At 62.5% G+C, this 20057-nt stretch overlaps 4 protein-coding genes across 4 annotated transcripts; all 4 read right to left on the reverse strand.

Moving 5' to 3' along the window:
* Positions 1-539: 539 nt before the first annotated feature.
* On the reverse strand, positions 540-5342 carry LDBPK_211580 (hypothetical protein, conserved; the record flags this gene model as incomplete). The annotated part of the gene is made up of 1 exon (XM_003860627.1): positions 540-5342. One exon carries the CDS (start codon positions 5340-5342, stop codon positions 540-542), a length of 4803 nt encoding a protein of 1600 aa, XP_003860675.1.
* A 3294-nt stretch (positions 5343-8636) lies between these two features.
* On the reverse strand, positions 8637-10088 carry LDBPK_211590 (ATP synthase, putative; the record flags this gene model as incomplete). Its single annotated transcript, XM_003860628.1, has 1 exon — positions 8637-10088. The coding sequence occupies one exon, from the start codon at positions 10086-10088 to the stop codon at positions 8637-8639; it is 1452 nt and encodes a 483-aa protein (XP_003860676.1).
* Positions 10089-11582: 1494 nt separating this feature from the next.
* On the reverse strand, positions 11583-16334 carry LDBPK_211600 (hypothetical protein, conserved; the record flags this gene model as incomplete). The annotated part of the gene is made up of 1 exon (XM_003860629.1): positions 11583-16334. One exon carries the CDS (start codon positions 16332-16334, stop codon positions 11583-11585), a length of 4752 nt encoding a protein of 1583 aa, XP_003860677.1.
* Positions 16335-17654: 1320 nt separating this feature from the next.
* On the reverse strand, positions 17655-18725 carry LDBPK_211610 (hypothetical protein, conserved; the record flags this gene model as incomplete). Its single annotated transcript, XM_003860630.1, has 1 exon — positions 17655-18725. The coding sequence occupies one exon, from the start codon at positions 18723-18725 to the stop codon at positions 17655-17657; it is 1071 nt and encodes a 356-aa protein (XP_003860678.1).
* Between the last annotated feature and the right edge of the window lie 1332 nt (positions 18726-20057).

Below are 20057 nucleotides of genomic sequence, written 5' to 3' on the forward strand. Positions count from 1 at the left end.
CTCACCCTCCCCAATGCCGAGCCACTCCTGGTGGTGGTGGCAGGGCCCGGTGCCCGCGACGCAGCGAGGTCAGAGCAATTCAGCGCTACTGATGTTGTCGGTCAAGGCCCTGCGTGGCGCTGCGTCGACGCCACCTGCGCAGCGGGCAGAGTGCGAGGCAGGGGCCGTGCTCTCAGGCGACTGCATCGGCGCCTTGCTGGACCGGCGTGTGTCGACGGCTGCCATGGTCCCACGCGAGGTGGGGCCTGTGTGGACAGGGCCGTGGGTGGCAGCGTGGGGCGTTGGACCCCGCGCTGTGTGGCAGAGAAACGGATGCACGTTTACAAAACAACCGAAACACACGCGAAAGGAAGTTGAAGATCTACAAGCACGCACAACACACACACACACATATATATATATATATATATATTGAAAGAGAGAGACACATTTATACGCGCATCCGCGCGCGCGCGCGCACCTGCATGCGCCATACCTCTCTCCGTTACCCTTCTATGAGCGAGATTAAGGGATTGCCAGCCGCGATGACAGACGCGCGTCTATGGCACCGCGTACGCATTATCGTCCGCTGCCACCGCTGCCACGCTGCTGAGGCCAGCAAAGCGAACGCTCTTGCGCGAGTCGCGCGTGCCGTCGATGTCACCAGAGGAGCGGGGCCATGTGGAGGTCGACATTGGGGACGCGTCACCGACGGTCGGCCGAGCCCCGCTGGACGGCGTGTGCGACTGATGGGCAACGGAGGTGCGCGGGCTGCGTGCGTGAACGTCCACGTCGCCGCCATCGGCGTTTCCCGCTACCCCTGCTTCTCCGAGCTGGTGGCGACTGTGACGGCGCTCACTACGTTTCCGCCGCTGCTCCGATGCTGCCTCAGCGAGTTGTATGCCGACCAGTCGCCGGAAGCTGCGCGGCATCAGCACGAGCGTGGAGGTAGTGTCGTTCACCTTGCACACGCCGACCAGCTGGTGAGCCTCCTCAAACATGTTGTTGCGGAGGGAGATGATGATGAACTGCGCACCGCGGGCCTGGCGCAGCACGTAGTTCGCCACAATGGACACGTTGCGGAAGTCGAGCGCCGCGTCGATCTCGTCCATCACGTAGATCGGCGTGGGCTTGATGTGGTGCAGAGAGAAGATGAGAGCGAGGCTAGACAACGTTTTCTCGCCGCCGGACAGGTTCGAGATTTGCTTCCACGACTTCTTCGGTGGGCGCACCACAAAGTTGATGCCCTCAAACGGGTCATTCACATCGACCAGCTCCATGTCGGCGTCGCCGCCGTGCGTGAGAAGCTGATACACCTCCTTGAGTCGCTGTCGGATGTGCTCGAAGGTGTGCATGAAGGCCTGGCGGCGCGTGTCCTTGAGCGTCTGCAGCTCGCGCTCCGCCTCGTCGGAGAGAAGCTTCTTCGCTTCGTAAATGGCCTTCGCTTCACGATGCGCGACGTCGCGCTCACGCCACAGAGCAACGGCGCGGAAGTCGATCTCGCTGTGCAGCCGTTTTGTCTCCTCGCTGAGGGCTTTGGCGAGGTGCACCGAGCGGTCATAGTCGCAGCCATCCAGCTCCTCTGGAGTGAGCCGGAACGTCGCGTGACGCCGCTCCACATGCGCTCGCTTGGCCGGCGGCGACGACACGAGTGCAGAGGAGCCGCGGGCGGACGACGCGTGCAACGCAGCGTCATCGCCACGGCGACCAGGACGCGCACGAGCACGCTTCTGACCGTGCACTGGTTTGCTCTCATCCTCACCGTCGTCTTCGTCGTCATCGTCACCGTCCTCGTCATCCACCTCAGCGGTCTGGCCCTCTTCATCCTCGGCGTCGCCCTGTCCGAGCGTTTCCTTGCCATACAGCTCGACGTTCTCGCGGATCTTCTCCTCGCAGCCTTCGATTTTCTGCTGAAACTTCGACAACTCCTGCAGCGCGTCCGCGATCTTAGCAGCCTCCGTCTGCCGATAGCGCTGCTCATCGTCCAGCTTCTTCTGGGCATTCAGAGCAGCGCCGTTGGCCACCGGCACAGCGGCGCGCGCGTCCTCAGCGGCCGTCTGCGCCTTCGCCAGCTGTGCCTCAGCACCGTTTAGCTCCCTCAAGAGCCCCTCCAGCACCTCCACACACGCCCTCACCTGCGCCTCTACGTTGTCCTGCGCTTCTTCTTTGAGCTTCTCCAGTTGCTGCTCGTAGTCGGCTATGTCGGCGGCCTTGCGCTCTTGCGTAGCTCGGTGTTTCTGTGCTTGTCTGCGGCACGCCCGCAGGCTCGCCTCCTCGGCGTCGGCGCGCTCCTGCTGCGCCGTGAGAGACGCAGCCACTGCCTTAAAGCGCGCACCGCCTGCCTCATCCACCTGCGCCTCCAACGCCTCGACGTCCGCGTGGTGGGTAATGTAGGCCTTCTCCGCCTTCTGCAGCGCTGTCTCGCAGTCGCGCACAGCTTGCTCGTGCCGCTCTCGGTTAACCTCCAGTTCCTGCGTGGACTGGGCAAGCTCGCTGTGCAGCGATGCAAGACGCGCAGCATCAGCGTCGGCCTTCGCGACGAGAGTGGTCAGTTCGTGCCGCAGCTTGCGTCGCTGCTCTGGGTATACGTGAGACTCCTGCTCGTGCAGCTGGTGCAATCGTACGTTCAGCGCACGCTCCTCCTCGGCGGCCTGAACCAGGTCCTGCTGCAGGCGCTGCAGTTCCTCCTTGATGGACTGTTTGTCTTGTGGCGAGCGAGCGGCCTTCAGCTTCGCGCCGCGGGGTGCCGCCCCGCCGCCCGTAATCGTGCCGCTCGGCTCGACCAGCTCGCCTTTGACGGTGACGACGCGATGCCGCTGCTGGCTCGCTGCGCCCCCTGTGGACAAGGATGGGGTCCCTGTGGCCATCGCGTCGCGCCCGCCGCCGCCGCCGCCGCCGCCGAAGGCCGTTTCGCGCGCCTCTGTCAGTGTCTCAACGACAAGGGTGTCACGCACGGCTTGGTAGAAGACGGAGCGGAACTTTGGGTTGGTTGGCTGGATGAGGTCGAAGAGGCGGCGCGCCTTCGGATTCGGGCACTGGAACGGCTTCGCCATTCGCGACCCCACTTCCCGCTCCACCTCGCTCACCACCATCATTGTGGCACGGCCGATGTTGTTCTGCTTGAGCAGCATCAGCGCCTCCGTCGCTGTCTGGCGGTCCTCGACAACGTGGAAGCCCCATGCGCTGCTGGCAACGCCGGCTGCGATGTCATACTGGTCGTCGATACGGCCGAGCTGGCGCAGCGTGCCATAGTAGCCCTTGAGGGAGCGCTGGGCCAGCAAGAACTCCATCGCGCGGTCGTCAGCCTCGCCGTCGCGGTAGGCGTTCTTCAGCTCTTGGATGGAGTTGTTGATGGCATACTTACGGCGCGCGCTCTCGCCGATTTGATCCTGCACCCGAAGTACCTCCTCCTGCAAGTCCTTGCGGTCGGAATCGCGAAGCAGCCGCTCCAGCTCCGCCACGCGAGCCGTGTTGCGCGCCATCAACGCCGCCAAGTCGTTCACCTGCTGCTCCTTTTTTGCGGCGCTATCCGCCAGCCCACCAAGCCGGCTTTGCACGGTGCGCAGCTGCTCCTTGGCCTCCGTCACGGCGCGCTCGTATGGGGCACGATGCTTTTTCTTCTCCTCCAACTGCTGGCGAAGGGGGCGCAGCCTTGGCAGCAGCTCCTCAGCGAGCGTGTCGTGCTCTAGCTGCAGTGTCGCTACGGCCTCGACTGCCTCGTTGTGGTTCTGCTGGTGAATCGCCGCCTCACGTTCGGCGTCCTGCTGATGAACAACCGCCCGCTGCAGCTCCTCCTTGGCCTTGCGCAGCTGGTCTGCCACTTTCTTACGCGCCTTCTCCTCCTGATCGGCACCGGACTTAACCTGTTCCAGGTGAGCCTCGGCCGATTGCCGGCGAGCCCGGACCGCGTCGCGGACCCGCTGCGCCTCGGCGACGTGCTTCTTCGCCGTGGCAAACGCCTCCTCGGCCTGCGCTTTTTCCTCCCGCCGGTGAACAACCTCTTCCTCCATCGACCTGATGCGCTCGTCGATCTCCGTCAACAGCCGCCGCGGCTCCTCCAGTCTCTCTTCAATGCCGCGCATGCGCAGCTGGCACATGACGATGAGCGTCTTCTGGAGTTGGTTGTCCTTCGTGACAAAGGACAGCGTTGAGTTCTTGGCCTCGTCCAGCGCCTCGCGCTCCGCCTTGAGCTTACGTTCTTTGTCCAGCGCCTCGAGCCGGGCGAGCTGCGCCGTCTCGGCGGCGGCCGTCATGTCCGAAATTCGGCCCACAAACTGGCCGGTGCCGATGAGGTCATCGAGGTACTCCAGCAGGCCCTCCTCGCCTTCCTTCTCTGCCTTGGGCTTCATGAGCGCGATCTGCTCCACCTCGCCTTGCAGAATCAGGAAGCGATTGTGGTCCAGGTCGACGCCTTGGCTGATGAGGCACTCCATAACCTCTTTCTGCGTGCGGCGGACCCCGTCGATGTAGTACTGAGACGCGCCGGTGCGAAACACCTCCCGCTTGATGCTCAGCCCGCTGCCGGCGACCTCCTGCCGCTGCTCCGAGTCCTTCTCCTCGGCGGCGGTCTCTAGCAGGCGAATGAAGTTCACGGTCACGGATGCGTAGAACAGGCGCGGGTGAGCGGCGGAGTTGTGGATCACCTCCGCCAGTTTCTCCAGCCGGATCTTCTTCGCATTCCGGCCGAAGACAAAAAGCATGGAGTCAATGACGTTCGACTTGCCAGACCCGTTCGGGCCGATCACCGCCGTGAACGTCTTGTGGAACGGCCCGATACGGTGGGTGCCGTAGTAGGACTTGAAGTTCTCCACGTCAATGTCGCGGATGACGAGGCGCGAGTGGGGCGTGAGGTCGCCAGCGTCGCTGTCGCATCGCGCAGACGCCTGAGGCGACGGATGCGTGGTTGTCATGGCGGGTTGAATGAGCTCCAGCTCCGTCCCGCTCGTCCGAGTCGACGGGAGGCGCGGTGGTGTGTAGGTCGACAGTCGTGCGGCCGAGGAAGAGGACGAGGACGAGGACGAGGTGCTGCCATCCCTTTCACCGCCGTCTTGGGCACCATGTCTTTCCTCCCTCTGGGCTGCCTCGTCCTCGCGCGCTTCTTGCGAGCCTTCGCGAGACCCTGGTGCGGCTTCGCCATTGACCTCGCCGGCGTCCTCAAGCCGGTCCTCCGCTTGTCTACACTCTTCTTCTCGATGTGACTGTTCGGTCACCATCGCCACATGCTTCTCCTCTGCGTGCACGTCGTCCGCCGCCTCCGCCTCCTCGTCTCTGAGCTCTTTCTTCACACGTACTGGCGCCCCGTCGGCATGCCGCTTCGTCGCCGCGCTGCCGGCTTTACGAGCGCTGCGCCTCCTCGGCGGCATTGTGCGTGTGTGCACGTGTGTGTATGTCTATAGAAAAAGCAATACCGATGCAGGTCTGACGCCTCTGGACCGCGGCCCTCCCTCTTTTCTTCGCGGGTCTCTCTCTAGGCAGCAGAAGAGGAGCGTGCGAAGAGCGACGGGAACAAAGTAATGGCCGCCGCCTTTCCTGTTCGCTCTCGCCGTCTGCCGGTGTGCGCCCGCGCTCGTGTCTATGCTAGCACCTCTCGCTCGCTCTCGCCTCCGTTCGCTTCGGTTTTCTGGGCAAGACTTCGCGGCCCTGCCCCCTCCGTCGAGGTCACGCCCAGGCAGTCACGTGGGGAGGGCCCTGTATGTGCGGCAGAAGTGGCAGCGCCGCAGTTTGACGCAGCGGTGAACCTTACCTACGGAGGAAGCGCAGGGATAGGCAGCGACAGGGTGGTGGTGGTGGTGGATGGGTAGAAGGGTGCCAGCGTGTGCGAAAAGCGAGATGGAAAGGATGATTTGCGTGTGCTGATGATGTAGGAGGTGTAATGAGAGAGAGCGCGGAACTCGGTGCAGCTTTCTCCCCCTCTCTCCCTTCCCTTCGTTTCTTTGATTGAATTCGTACACTCCCTGAGGTACGAAGCGACTGGCCGGTGATAGCGGTGGCGGGAAGTGTGTGTGTGTGTGTGTGTGTCGGCGGGGGAGGGGGTGAGAGGGTGGTGTCGGGTAAGGCACGCACGCAAACATGCAGGAGCAACAATACAAAAGGAAAAAAAGCAGAGAAAAAGGGAAAAGAGAGATCGGGAGTGCATTGATGTGTGCGCCACAGAGAATGACCTGGCCAGAAAAGGAGGGAAGCGACCATCATGAAACATGCCCACATATATATATATATATATACATATTGGTGGGCATGCACGCACCTTGAAAGGCATGCGTGCCGTCGCGATATTCGTGCGACACGAGCCTTGACTGACTCCCTTCTTCTTCCCTTTCGCTTTTCGCCAAGCGTGTACAGACGCGCACACTGCCCACCGGCACATCGCCACACGCTTCGCATTCGCTTGGAGACGCAACACGAGAAAAACAACAAGAGCGAAGGGAGCCCAACAACTGCGACGGGGGCACCCGGAGCCGACAGGCGCGGTGAGGGAGGAAAGGACCGCAGCGGATCGGATCCACAACCGCCTCCTCCCTCAACTCCCCGCTGCTAACCGGCAAGTGCGTGCACATGTTTTATTTTTATTTTCGAAGAAGAAACGCAAAGAGAGCAGAACTCAATGTTCTCGCGCGCCAGCACCGCCGCCATACCCACCCACCCACCCACCCACACACACACAGACCTGGCGATGAACGTTCTTTTGCCATGCTCTCATCGTCGGCACATCATCGAGAGCTTCTCTGCTTGTGCCATCTCCATCCCCCTTTCCCAGAACGAGAGCTGGCCACTGAACAGGGAGGAGAGAAGAGTCGCATGCAGCAGCAGCAGCAGGAACTACTGCGGCGGAGAAGGCACAACGAAACGGAGTTCGCATGCATGCCAGCCCTCGTCTCCTCCACACCCAGACGGGTACACGCGTGCTCTACTACTGATTAGCATCAGCGGCTCTCGCAAGTTCGATTGAGGCGTGGCGGCACCGAGCCGTGTTCGAGTCCGCTGCTTCGCCCGCGGAACTGGCTGAGATGTGAGAAGGGGCGCCACCCACGGCCAAGGCAGAGAGGAGGAGGCAGGGGTTCCGCGAAGAGCCTTACACATGGCGTCAGCGACCCCACGTCCTCCCTCTGCCACTGGCTATCCGAGCTCCTCCGGCTTACGGCGCAAGCCGTTGCCCCCCCCCCCCAAATCCCCTCAAACTAAAATGTTTGCCCTCTACTTGAGACTGAGATATGCTTCTCGCAAGAACTCAATAACCGCCACCTCGTGACAGTGATGACGGCCTCTGGCCTTGCTCCCTGGATGGGCCTCCCTCTGTGTGCTCTTCTCGGAAGAGTGCAGGGAGAGAGAGGAGACCGAGAAGAGGGGGACAGTGAGAGTTGTCCATGATCTTGAGATCACCCAAAGGGTGCGGCCACGGGGTGGCAAGCGGATGCACGCCTATGAACCTCTTCCTGCTCGCAGAGGAGACAGAAGTTGTGGTCGTTGCTGTGCATCGTCCTGCAATGCCGCCATGGCACCGAGGTCTCATGGGAGAATAGAGAGACGGCGGAAAACTGCGGCTTCCATGACGTCGCATGGCGGATCGATGATTCCCGTAAAGCGCGCGAGGGGGGTGAGGGAGCGGCGTTTGAGTTGAGGCATCGCGCGCAGCCGACAGGGCCGAGTACAGAGGAGCGGGGATGGGTGGAAGGATAGCGATGATCGGCAAGTCCAACGTAGCGGTGAACCTTGTCCACACGAGGCACACACACACGCACGCACTGGCAGAGACGATAACGCTAGCACCCCGCGGCTCCGCCGGCAAATTCGCCCCTGATGACGCCCGTTGCGTTGTTAGCGTTATCCTTCTCATACATATATATATATATATATATTTGGGTTGAGGGGGGGGGGCGGCTTCGCTCAACAGACGACACTATGGCACAGCACACGCAGACACAGAAATCGAGCGGCCAGCAGGAGGGCCCGTGAAACCGAGCGGAGAGAGGAAGATTGGACGGCGAATAGCGGCGCTGATGACACCTGTGGGAAGGGGTAAAGGGAGGTGAACGGGGACGGGCGGTGGAGTATGCCTGCCGCCCCCACCCCACCACCCATGGCACCCTCACACACCGGACAGAGGACGTAAGCCTCGCCTTCCTCTCGTCTCCAGCAACCAGCATGCGCACACGCGCACCACCCAGCACACGCGTTGCTTGAATTCTTTTCCGCCCTAGTCTGCTTGCCAGAGAGCGTGATATCCTCCTCCTCTCTGTGCACGGCGTGTGTCTGAGTTGGTCGGTCCCGAGTTCGATCAGCAACACACGCACACAGAATAACATGCAATCACGTGAGATGTCGCATCGGCTTCAACGCGCGTACATCACATCGAGACGGGCGTAACTGGAAGGGGTGAGCCGAAAAAAAAAGAAAGGGGGTGGAGGGATGAGGGTCGAGGTGGTGAGGACCATCCATCATCATCACCCCCTCCATCCAGCGGGGCTGCTGCCGCGAGCGCCAGCACCACTACCATCGCCACCTGCGGCCATCGTGGCATCTGCCTCACTGCTATTAGAGTCCTTCCGTCGACGAGAGCCGTCGATGGAAGCACCAAGCAACGGCTGCCACTAGAGAAGGTCATGAGTTACGCCCTGGCACGTGCACACGCATGCACAGGCATGGGAGAGTTACTCGCTTCACGCCGTCTGCATGTACTCCCAGCGCTGCACCATTATCTTCTGCGTGCACAGCAGCGCCTCCTTCGCCACGTCCGGGTTCGGGTGGGACATGAGCATCATCACGCACTCCTTCACCCCCGCCATCGGGGCTAGCGTGAGGAGGTTGCGACCGGTGGGGTGGTAGCGGATGATCTCGCCCAGGTCGTGGCAGCCGACCGCCAGTGTCAGCTCGTCCTTCGACTCGCGCAGCACCTTGCCGAGCGCCACCAGCACCTCGTAGCCGTTGTCCTCCACATTCACCGCCTTCTCCTTCCAGAACTTGGTGCTCGTGTGCACGGGCGTCCACTCGAGCACGCCGCTCAGCACCTCGCCGCGATACTGTGAGAAACTCGTCAGCACCTGCATCGACTTCTCCAGGGCGGCGTTCAGCTGATCCACCATGGCGTTGATGTCCTCGTCGCCAAACTTGCGGCGGGAGACCTGCGAGAGCGTCTTTATCATGCCGACGCTGACCATCTCGGCCACCAGCGAGGGGCCCTTCTTGAAGGTGCTGATTTGCTGCCCCGGCGTCTCGCTCTGGTGCAGGCGACCCAACTGGTAGATCCTGCTGTCCACCCACTCCTCTGACGACGGGTTCAGCAGCTTGTTCATGTACTTCCGCTCCGCCTCCACCATGTTCAGCAGCGTCATGAGCGTCACACGCACGCACTTCTCCTTCTGCACCCGCTGCAGAACGCGGTGCAGCTGCGGGATCATGCGCTCGCGCACGAGCAGTACGAGTCCCTCGTACTCGAAAGACAGCAGCCAGGAAAGCAGCAGCGTCTCGTAGATGACCTGTATGATGCCAGCAGAGTCGCTCGACACGATGTCCGTGAGCAGGTGCGGAATGCACGAGACAAGGCTCGCCTGAAAGAACAGCGGGCGAAAGTCCTTGCGACGCGCGAGCTGCACACAGGCCTGCACGGTGAACGCGACGTCGGTCACCTGCAGCGTTTCCGGGGCAAAGGTGTGGCGAGCCAGCGCAAAGAAGTCCTTGAAGGCGGTCTCATTGCCTTCGTACTCGCCGTAGCGGAGCGCCGTGGCGGCCAGGTATATGGCGGGGTTCGCGATGCCGAGACTCTCGCTGTGCGACGACGCGATTTGCAGCAGCACAGAAGCCGGATGACCGCCGAACTCCTTGACGAGATCGCCACGGCCGAGCTGCGCGCCGATCTTGCGGTCGGCGTACACGAGGTCCGCCAAGAAGCGTAAGGAGTAGCCTAGGATGTGCTCGGCATGGGTGCCGGCACAGAGACGGAACAGCGCGACCGCCAGCGACTCCTCACGGCCGTCGACGAGCGACGTCACGAGTTCTCCATTCAGCCGATTCGTGAAGAGCTGCTCGAGCAGGCGGATCGTGTTGTCGTCGAGCAGCTGCAGCTGACGGACAAGGCTGATGGTGTCAGCCGCATCGGCAGACAGAGCAGGCATCTCTCTTCACGTATGTTTTCTCGATTCCTAGTTGATTCCCGAGGAGCTAGTGATAATATCTCCCTTTTTCTCCTCTTACAGGCGATGCCGGCACGCGTATGCGGGTGTGTGTACGTGTGTGTGCTAGGCCACTGCAGAAGGCTAGTTGTGGCAGCGTGCGTCGAATCTGGAAAGGTGCTCAACGTTCTACAGCTACGATAGCCGCAGAGAAAGGGCGAATAAGGTGGAGAGTGAAGGGGTGGGGGAGGGGGAGAGCAGGAGGGAGAAACAAAAACACATCGCGCTGAGGTAGACACGCTGACTGCTCAGCTGCTCGAGCGTGCGGCACATCATGGGCTTCTCCCCCCTCCCACACGGCACACATCGTACCAAGCGCCGTCACTGACTCAGCGCGGCTCGTCCACATCCGCGTCTCTGTGTGCGTGCCGGTGAGGGAGGAGAGAGGGAGTTGACCGGGGCCGTGTCTTCTCCGGCCCTGCGGACCCGCCTCGTGCCGCCCTCTGCTACTTGCATGTTTCTTCGTTGTCACCGTTCGTTGCTGTTGTTGTTTTCACCTTCCACCCGCCGCGAACCACCCCTACTTGACCTGTTTAACGTTTTCGTGATGTGTGCGCGGCGCGACCGTGGCGAGAGGCGGAAGTGCGCCAGGGAGAAACGGAGAACGCCACGTGCAGCCCCCCTCACATGCACGCACGCACGCGCTCCAACAAAGATAAGAAAAAAAAAAGAAACAAGAGAGAGAGACGTACAAGAGGGCTCGTGAGTGCAACTGCGACGCATGCGTACACAAAATACAAAGGAGGAGGAGGAAGAGCAGGATGGAGGAGGGGGAGGGAGGGAGGTAGGGAATGAGGAGGGAGTGGGGTGCCAAAACCAGCGAGCAAGAGAACAACAGCGACCGAGTGAGCGGTGCGGCACGCCCAGCCTGAGAAGCCATCACGTGAGACACGAAGGACGTACAACGCACACGCACTGCGCACAATGCACTCGCGCATACTCGGCAAGAGAGGGAGAGGGGTGATGCGAACGACGAGACCTCTCACACACAGACAGTGGTGCCAGCCAGAGAAGAGAGAGGAAGGAGGAGGGTGAAGAGTCTACAAGAAGTGAAACAAGCGAGCAAGGGGTAAGAAACGAGCGCGCATACGCCTTATCATCTAGAACAAAGGTGGGCAGGGGTGTGTGGGTGAGTTGGTGTGGAGAACCAAGACACACCCACCCACGCAAGAGAGAAGGGGAGCACCACCGAGATGAAAAAGAAAGAAAATAGAGATGATGACAAGTAGCTTTCTGGACAACGCGGAGGCGGGGTTCATGGGTGGTGGTTGTGGTGTATGGAGCAGGTGCGTAGATGATCCCCGGCATTCCAGCACGACGAGAGCACGCAGCAACAACGACGAAAACCGAGGACATTCCACTACCCTGACACGATTGTGTGTTTGTGGTCGTCCGCATAGCAGCGCGAGCGCCGTGACAGTCCTCCACACACTGTCGTCAGTGCCATGATGACTTGCGCTGCGCCATGGCCCGAGTGTTCGCCTCGCGCATGCGCTGCATCTCCTCAAAGAGCACATCGGACGCGTTTGGGCCGTCCCCCTGGCCGCCGTCGCGGTCGTCGTCACCGGCGTCCGGGGTGGAGCGAGTGGGCGTGCTGCGAGCACCGCGCCGAACGCGCTGCGGCGTGCGAGTGCCACCGCCACCTCCGGCGTGGACGGGGCGCGGTGGCAGAGACGTGGGTCCCTTCGGCATAGAAGCCTGCTGTGGCAGACGCGATCGCTCGCTACACACAGTTTCAACGTCGTCCAAGGAGAATGCGTCAGAGGCCCAGCGGCGCGGCGGCCGAGAAGGCGAATGGGAGAGGCGCCTCTTCGGCGCCGTGCTCACCTCACCGATGTCGCTCACCGCCTCGTCGGCACCGCCGCTGCCACGCTCGCTGATGCGCTCTACTTTGCGAGAGCAGTAAGTTGCAGTGAACGTGTTGCGCGGCGGCCCGGCTCTCGAGGGCACCCCTGTCGGCCGCGACGTCGTCGTCATGGACTCGGGCATCTCGATGCATCGGCTGGGGCACACGGTTGACATGGAGGCGCGCGTCTGTATCTCCAGCAGCTGCAGCTCGTCGTCACTCGGCATTTCCCAGCGCCGGGCCATGTCGAGGTTGAGGTTCGCCGCGCTGCTTTCCCGCTCCCCGTAACCGTTCGCGTTGCCGTTGCGCACCGAGTTGTGAGCCGCAGCTGCTGAGGCCGGCGCTACAGTGCTTGCGGCTTTGTAGCCATCGGCTTCTGCCGCTGCCGGTCTGGCCACAGTGGTCACCCCATCGCTAGAAGATCGCCCACCTGATCGCCGCACCTCCTCCTGAACCGCAGCCTCCGCGCCTTCAGGGCAGGGCGGCGCCTGCCGGTAGAGCAGGTTACGCCGCAGGTTCGCTGCGGTGAGCGCCGCTGTCTTCGGGGCCGCCGCGCCTGTGGCAGCCGAGGAAGATGAGTCCTTCCCGCGCGCAGAGCCACCGCCGACAGCGGCGCGAGAAGCTGCGCCGCCCTTCTGCGGGGACACAGTGCGAACTGCACCAGAGCCGATGCCACGAGTGCGCGGCGGCAGAAGTGCTCGATGCGGCGACGTAGCCCCGAGGGAATGAGGGTGCATCCGCGGCTTGCGCTGCGCGCTGGCTGCTGGCGCCACGGCAGAGCTTTTCGACGCCGACGCGAGGCGCTGAAACACATTCGTCCGCTTCTCTGGCGTGGCAGCGGCGGACCCGACTACAGCAGCAGGGCCAGCTGGTGTGCTAGCCTCTGGTGCGGTCTCTGTTTGAAAGTCACCGCTTGCCAGCTCCGACTCAACACCGGTGCGCGGCACGTCATCGCCGTTCGGGACAGCCATGGAGTTGTTCATCATGCCAGGTACCGTGGGGTAGTCGCAGAAGAGCTCGATCTTGACTCCACCACACCCACGCGGCGCCAACTCGCTCAGCATCATGTGCCAGTCTTGCTGATCCAGGAGAGAGATGAAGTCACCTTCGGTGTCCTCGTAGCGAATACGCAGTCGGCGCTCAGCCCCCGCGGCCCGCTGCGGCTGCTGCAGCTGCGTCTGGCAGAAGTCATGGATTTGCTTATAGACGTCGTGAAATGAGGCCTGCGCTGCGTCGGCGACGGGCAGCACACGCGTCTGGGCGTCGAAGTGAATCTTCAGCCGCAGCGTGTCCAGGAGACGCAGCCGCGCGCGCGCTTCCTCGACGAGCGGCCCGCCAACGCCGGCCTCTTCGGCCTGCTGGATGCACCGGTGCAGTTCCTCTGCGCTTGGACCATTAGGCACGTTATGCGCAGGTGGCGTGCTGCCGTCACTGGCGTGGGTCTCTCCCGTCCCACCGGTGGAGCAAGGTAAGCTGCGGCAGTGCGCGTCAGCACCGTCGTCGCTGACTTGCAGTGTGTCGGCCGGCGACAGGGCATCGCGAGTGGGGCGGCGGGGTGTCACCTGCGGGGAGAGCGAAAGGGCGACCGCGGGCCTCGCCCCGTAATCGTCCACAGAAGGGCGGGCCAGCGCCAGCTCCAGATCCCGCCGTGCCTGGCGTTGGGTGTACAGCGTCCCAAAGACTTCGCAGAGCTCCATGTACGCCATGCTAAGGTCCTTCGACCATGGGCCGCCTGGCGTGTGGGCCACGTACAGGGAACGGACGTCGAAGGAGGCCGGGAAGCCGTCGCCGATCCAAGGCACCGGCGCAGCAGTGGAGCTGCCGTTCACGCGCGACGGCGTCATGCACTTGCCAGTCGAGACCTCGCCGTTCGTTGAGCTCAGCGAGCTCGTGTTGTCGGAGAGACGTCCGCTGTGTAGCCGCTGCATGTACGCGTCCAGCGCTGCGCGACCGGCAGCAAGAGCTGTCTGAGCTGACGTCACGTCGCGCGCGCGTCTCCAGAGAAGGAGCAGCTCGTTGGCACGTGTGATGTGTTCCAGCGCAGTCACCAGCTCCGGCGCAGGGTGCTGCAGCGCGGCCTTGGTGGCGCGGTGAAGCACATCTGCCTCGGCAAGACGTGCGAGGAGCTCTTCCGCGCGGCACACCAGTTCGGCGTCCTCCTTGTCTCCACCGACACTCGCAGCCAACTCGTCAACTCCACTGCCGCGCCCTCCACGCACCACAATGAAGGCCTGAGCGGCTGTGAGTGCTTTCGACAGGTGCGCGGTGTTCAGTGTGCCGTCGGTGGCCTCGGCGCCCTCCAGTACTTCGCGCAGTGCAGCCATGGCCGCTCGTTTCATCGAAAAGGCTCTACCAAGCTCCTCAATCGGCTGCTCCACCTGCTCGCGGAGGAGGGTGGTGATGGTCTCGCCAGGGCGCAGGATCTCCTCCAAGCCGTCGATCCGTAGCGCCTCCTGCCGCGAACGGCGAATGGCGCCTTCAGTGTCGCCGCTGCTCGCCGCTTGGAGTGCGTCGAAGACGAGCTTGCGCCACTGCTGCATCGCTGGGAGCCACCGCCCTTCCAACCACACGAAGAACGAGCTCCCTCGCATCATCGCGATTGGAAAGATGAGGTGCTTCCGCAGCAACGGCGGAGCCGACGACGCTGCGGCGTCTTCAGACTTGTCACGGGTATAAATGTCGCTGGCGTCTGCAGCCGCCTGGGCCTGGGCCTCAACACCTGCTCTGAAGCTGCCCCACGCCTCCAAAACCTGACCCAAGTCGTGGCGCAGGGCCAAGTCACGGAGCAGTACCACTTCGTGGGTCATGCGGACGATAAAGTGCACCAGCTGGTGCATGGCGCGAAAGATGTCGCGGCGCTCTGAAAGCCTTCGACGAACGAGTGTGTCTTCGTGCAGCGACAGCTGCCGCTCTACCCCGTCGACGAGTCGCAGTAGCCGCGCGCTGTACTCCACGGCGTCGCGCTCGAGAAGCGGCATATCCACATCCTCGCTGAGCTGAACGTACTCGAGCTTCGTGAAGGCGCTGAGGAGTCGGCTCGCGGCCTGGTGTATGTCGGGCAGAAAAGCAACGGTGCCGCCGCTGCTGCAAACACGCACAGAGTGGTCTGGCAAGTCAACATCGCTTCCGTCCAGCGCCTCAGGGGAAGAGCTGGTCCCACCACAGCGCCGAGTGGGCACGACAGAGGCGCGGAACCCCTTCGTCGATTGCGGAGGCGCCGCGCACCGGCGTCTTTCGCCCAGCGCCGTCGCCACCTCTGCCACATAGTCGAGCACCGACTCCATCTGGTACAGCTGGTATCGCAGCCCGGCGTCCATCTCTGGCGAGCGCTCCCGCTCGGCCGCTGTTGGGGTCGGCGCAGGAGACTCGTGTCTCTCCGCCGTTTCTGCTTCAGCGTTGGACAGAGACGGCGGCTGTTTGCGTGCCGCGGTGGTCAGCGGTCGTGACTTGACACTGGCGATGCGTTTTTGTGGAACTTTTGCAGCCGTCGCGCCGCCGCGTCGGCCGGCACTCGTCGTGAGCGTCGATGGGACTGGCGATTGCCGTGGTGCAGTGGCTGCACCCGATAAAGAGAGCGGACGCTGATGGACGTGGCCAGAGGCGGTGCGACGGAAGTCGGTGGCCGGCGTGGCGGCGGCGGCAGAGGTGGCCGGATGGAACGCGGAGCTCACAGTGCGCTGCTTCACTTCTGCAGAAGACGCGGGCTTCGGCACCGACTGCAGCGAGGTTGCTGAAGCGGCTGTGGCACCAGCAGGAGACGGCGCCGCGTGAGAGCCAATGCTCATGTTCTCCTTTCCAGTCGCATGATGCTGTAGGAGTTCTTCGCTGCCTTTGGAAAGGGCGACGCGCCGATGCTCTGGCAGCGCGGTCGGGTCAGCATGCTGTTGTAACTGATGTGGTAGAGGGGGAGTGTGCCGCAGCACCTTTGCGGCTGCGACATCCTGCTGCAACGGGCGCACGTGATCGCCACCCTGGCGGCGCCGATGCTTCGGAACATACGACTGCGATGGCGTTGTGAGTGGACTCACCTCAACCTCGCCGTCGTCGAAGTCCGTCGACGAAGGCAGTGACAACTCCAGCCCAACTGGCTCGTGTGGAGCGAAGGGCCGCAGGGACGGTTCGGTGCTGAGAGGCACCGCGGCAGCGTTGGCGTTGACCTGCCTCAGCGGTTCCTGAGGAGGCTGCAAGGAGCGCACCTGCTTCGCCTTGTGTTTCTCATAGCTTTCACGGCCGTAACTCTTGGCATAGCTGCCGCTGCTGCGGTCGTGCTTCTTGTTTGCACTGAGTGCAGGCGGCGGTGCCACTGTAGCGGCACCGGGTGTCTTATCTCCGCCGTGGCTCATGAGACGAACGTGTGCGGCGGCGGGAGAGAACGGGATGGTGGAGGTGAGAGCTGCTCTCCGAGCCCGGAGTGGTGCACAGGCGAACAAGGGAAGGGAGGCAGCAAAGAGCTGGGGGTGGGATGGGGTGAAGGGGCAGCGTTGATGATGATACCGGGGGTAGCACTGGAGGCGGCACGCGGAGGGGTCGAGAGGGACACACAGAAGGACGAGCTGCACAAAGCCGGCAGGGAAGCTCGCAACACAGCTGAAAATGTTGACTCAGCGTCTAGCATCAACCCCTTTTTCCCCAAGCCAGCAAGCGGAGAGCAGTGGAGGAGGGCGAGAGGGATGGCGATGCAGAATCGAAAGCAAGAGGACACAAAGAACTGCGAGCGAGTGAGGGCGCCGTCGGCTCGCTTGACAGGAGAATGGACTGGCGTGGCGGAGAGCGCCCCGCGATGAGAAGATGCCAAAGGAAGGGAAGAGAGGGATGAGGAGGGGTTGAGAAATACGTGGAAAGCGATATGAGCTAGTCGCAGAGCCGATGGAGAGGGGAGCGACAGTGTCTTCGGTACGTCCGTTGCTTGCTGTGCTGGCGTGCAAGGCTCCCGTTCTTACCCTCCCCCTCCACCAACATCACGTATCTATAGCAGCGGCGTCCGTCCTTGCGCTCACCACCGCTTCGCGCAGCAACAGGAAGGGAGGGCATGGGTAGGGCACCAGACACAGACAGACAGGCAGAGAGAGAGAAAGCAGAGAGCAGAGAGCAGCGCAACAAGAAGGGGCATCTGCGTGTATCACCCTTTGCCCCCGCGCGGGTCCTGGCATGTGCTCCTTCACATACACATCGATGGATATGGATATAGGAAAGACAACGGCTACTCGAGACGGTGCACATGCTTGGGATCGGGTCCGCGACGAGTCCCAAACCCCTCCAAGGCCATAGGGAGAGGAAAAGAATTACAGGCGCACGAGCGGTACGGACGAAGCCGGCGACACGAAGCACACGTACGCCGACGTAGCGCTGGAGAGAGAGGATGAGAAACACACGAACTCCAGAAGGTGCGGATGACAAGGAGAGACCAGGATATGAGCCCAGCCCCGTGTGCAACAGCGAGGGCCGGAGGCCATTGGGGAGAGGGGGCGGCGGCGCCTGGGCGCATGACTGGTCCGCAACAATGAATAGGACCGAAGAAGAAAACAGAAGCGATCGAGAGGGAGAGAGCCCAGGAGATATTCTCCGCAGCATCGTCGAAAGCGCTTTACGCGTGCACGCAAGATGGACGTGCAGAAACACACGGACACACCTGCGCCCCTCCACTATGGGTCGCCGCAGCGGCGTCACAGGTCACCAGCTTCGTCGGCGGCTTTCTCACCTGCCGCCTGCGCCACATCTGCGACGTCTTCCACGGTTAGCGCCATGCTCGGCATTTGCGTGATACGGCCCTGCTTCTGCAGCTCGGTCAAGTTTAGCGTGAAGGGAACCATGATACGGCCGAGCACCTCGGCCTCGATGCTGTGGTCCGCAGGGACGGAGAGGGAATCCTCTCTGCCGACTCGCGGCATGTGCTGGCGTCGCCGCCACATCTGCACCATCACCTCCCACGGGCCCTCCACAAAGCGGTGCAGCGGTTTCGTGATGACAGCATGGAAGACGCCGCTGCCCTCCCCCTCGTCCAGGTCCGTCAGCAGCACACGAGCACCCGCCGACGCGCCAAAGACGCCGTCGCCGGCGCTGCGCGGTGCAGGAAATGGTAAAGGGCAACCCCGCAGCACACGGCCACGCTGTGGCGCAAACCGAACGTCGACGTCCTCGTCACAGTCGAGGTCTTTGTCACCCTTCTGCGGGGTCATCCACGCGCAGTCTGCCTCTTCCAGCGCAGCGCAGCAGAGGCTGTACCCGTTGCCTCCGTTGAACCCCTTGTAGTGGATGGAGGAGTCGCCCTTGGCCTTCAGCGAGACGGCGTAGCGCCAGACGTCCTCGTCCTCTGTCAGGAACGGCACTGCGGACGCGCGCGTGTTACCAACACGGGTGGGCGACGCTGTAGTGGAGTCCGTGCTCGCTTCATGCGTAAAGTAGTCCTTGTCGGTGCCCACCTGCCGTTGCAGGCGTGGCACCACGTCTGAGGCCCGCCGCATCGACATACGTACCGTCACATTGCAGGACATCTCGTCCGACACCGCTGTAGTGGCAGCCGATGGTGACGCGCACTTCAGCTCCGCTTTTGCGTCTTCGACACTGAAATAAAAGTAGTCGCAGTTCTGAGTCGGGTGCGCCTTGGCCACGTTCGTGAACGTTCCCGTAGCAGAGAAGGGCCGCAGGCAGCGGAAGCTGGAAGGCCCGGGAGCCGCCTGGGCTCCTGGTGGTGCGACCACCAAGATGAGCACTGCAGCGATGAGAGTGCAAAGCATGGCAGCTGTGGCCCGTGAAGAGAACGTAGTGCGGCCCAATGACCGACACCGGAGCCGTGGCGAGGCCAAGGCCGGGGCAGCGGAGCGTGGCGACATCATGACTCGGGGAAGGGAGGGAGGGGGGAGGCGGACAATGCTGCTGCTCGTCGTAGTCGGTCGAACGGAAGAACGATCGAAGATGGAAAGTAAGCCGCCTCTTCAAAGACAACCGCCTCCTTTTCTAGCCTGCCTACTTCGACACGCGGTACTGGGTCTGTGCGCGTGTGTCGATGGTCGTCTCGTACGCAACGGCTGCAGTCGAGAAGAGGGGGGGGGGAGAGGGAGAGAGCGGGGGCACATGCATGCGAAGATAGAGAAGCGAGAGTGTGCACCTGCGGTATGCGACCCAGGCAACGGAACTACGTGCCGCACGCAACAGAGGATGGCGCGGGGTCAACGACGTCGCCGAGCTCGGAGGCTGCAGTGGCACTAAGGTACAGCAAACGAAGAGCGCCGTGGACACACGCGCCGAGCGATCAGCGCCTCACCCGCCGTCCGCGTTCAGCAAGCACGAAGCCTGCTTGCATGTCTGCCTCTGTGCAATGCCTGCATGTCTTCGTTTTTATTTCGTGTGTGTGTGTGTGTTTGTAAGTGCTTGAGGTGTACTGCGCTGAGGTACCAAGGAGGTACTCTTCAAGCGCACGAGAGAATGAGTAAAGCAAAAGGGGGTAGAGAGGCAGGGGGCGCTGGTGCTCGTGCTGGTGTGACATCATCAATAATAGCGAGAGGTAGAGAAGCTTGAGAGACATGATAACAACTCAACAATGAACGACGGAAAAAAAACAAATCACCGCCGCGCAAACACGCACCTGCACCCGCACCCTCCCCTCACGTACTAAACACACGAACACGCCCGCTTTTCCTAGCTTCGTAATCATGAGTCCGCTTCTCTGCCACACAACGTGGGGTCCAACGCCCCACGCTGCCACCCACGGCCCTGTCACACAGGCCCCACCTCGCGTGGGGCCATGGCAGCCGTCGACACACGCCGGTCCAGCAAGGCGCCGATGCAGTCCCCCGAGAGCACGGCCCCTGCCTCGCACTCTGCCCGCTGCGCAGGTGGCGTCGACGCAGCGCCACGCAGGGCCTTGACCGACAACATCAGTAGCGCTGAATTGCTCTGACCTCGCTGCGTCGCGGGCACCGGGCCCTGCCACCACCACCAGGAGTGGCTCGGCATTGGGGAGGGTGAGGTGGGGGCTGCTGGGCTTCCTCCCTCACACACGCAGAGAGTCGGGAGTGGAGGGGAGGGGGGGGGGGGGGGGGGGGGCTGGACCGTTTGTTTCCCACCCA

The sequence above is a fragment of the Leishmania donovani genome, chromosome 21, assembly GCF_000227135.1.
Source record: "Leishmania donovani BPK282A1 complete genome, chromosome 21".
Classification (NCBI taxonomy): domain Eukaryota; phylum Euglenozoa; class Kinetoplastea; order Trypanosomatida; family Trypanosomatidae; genus Leishmania; species Leishmania donovani.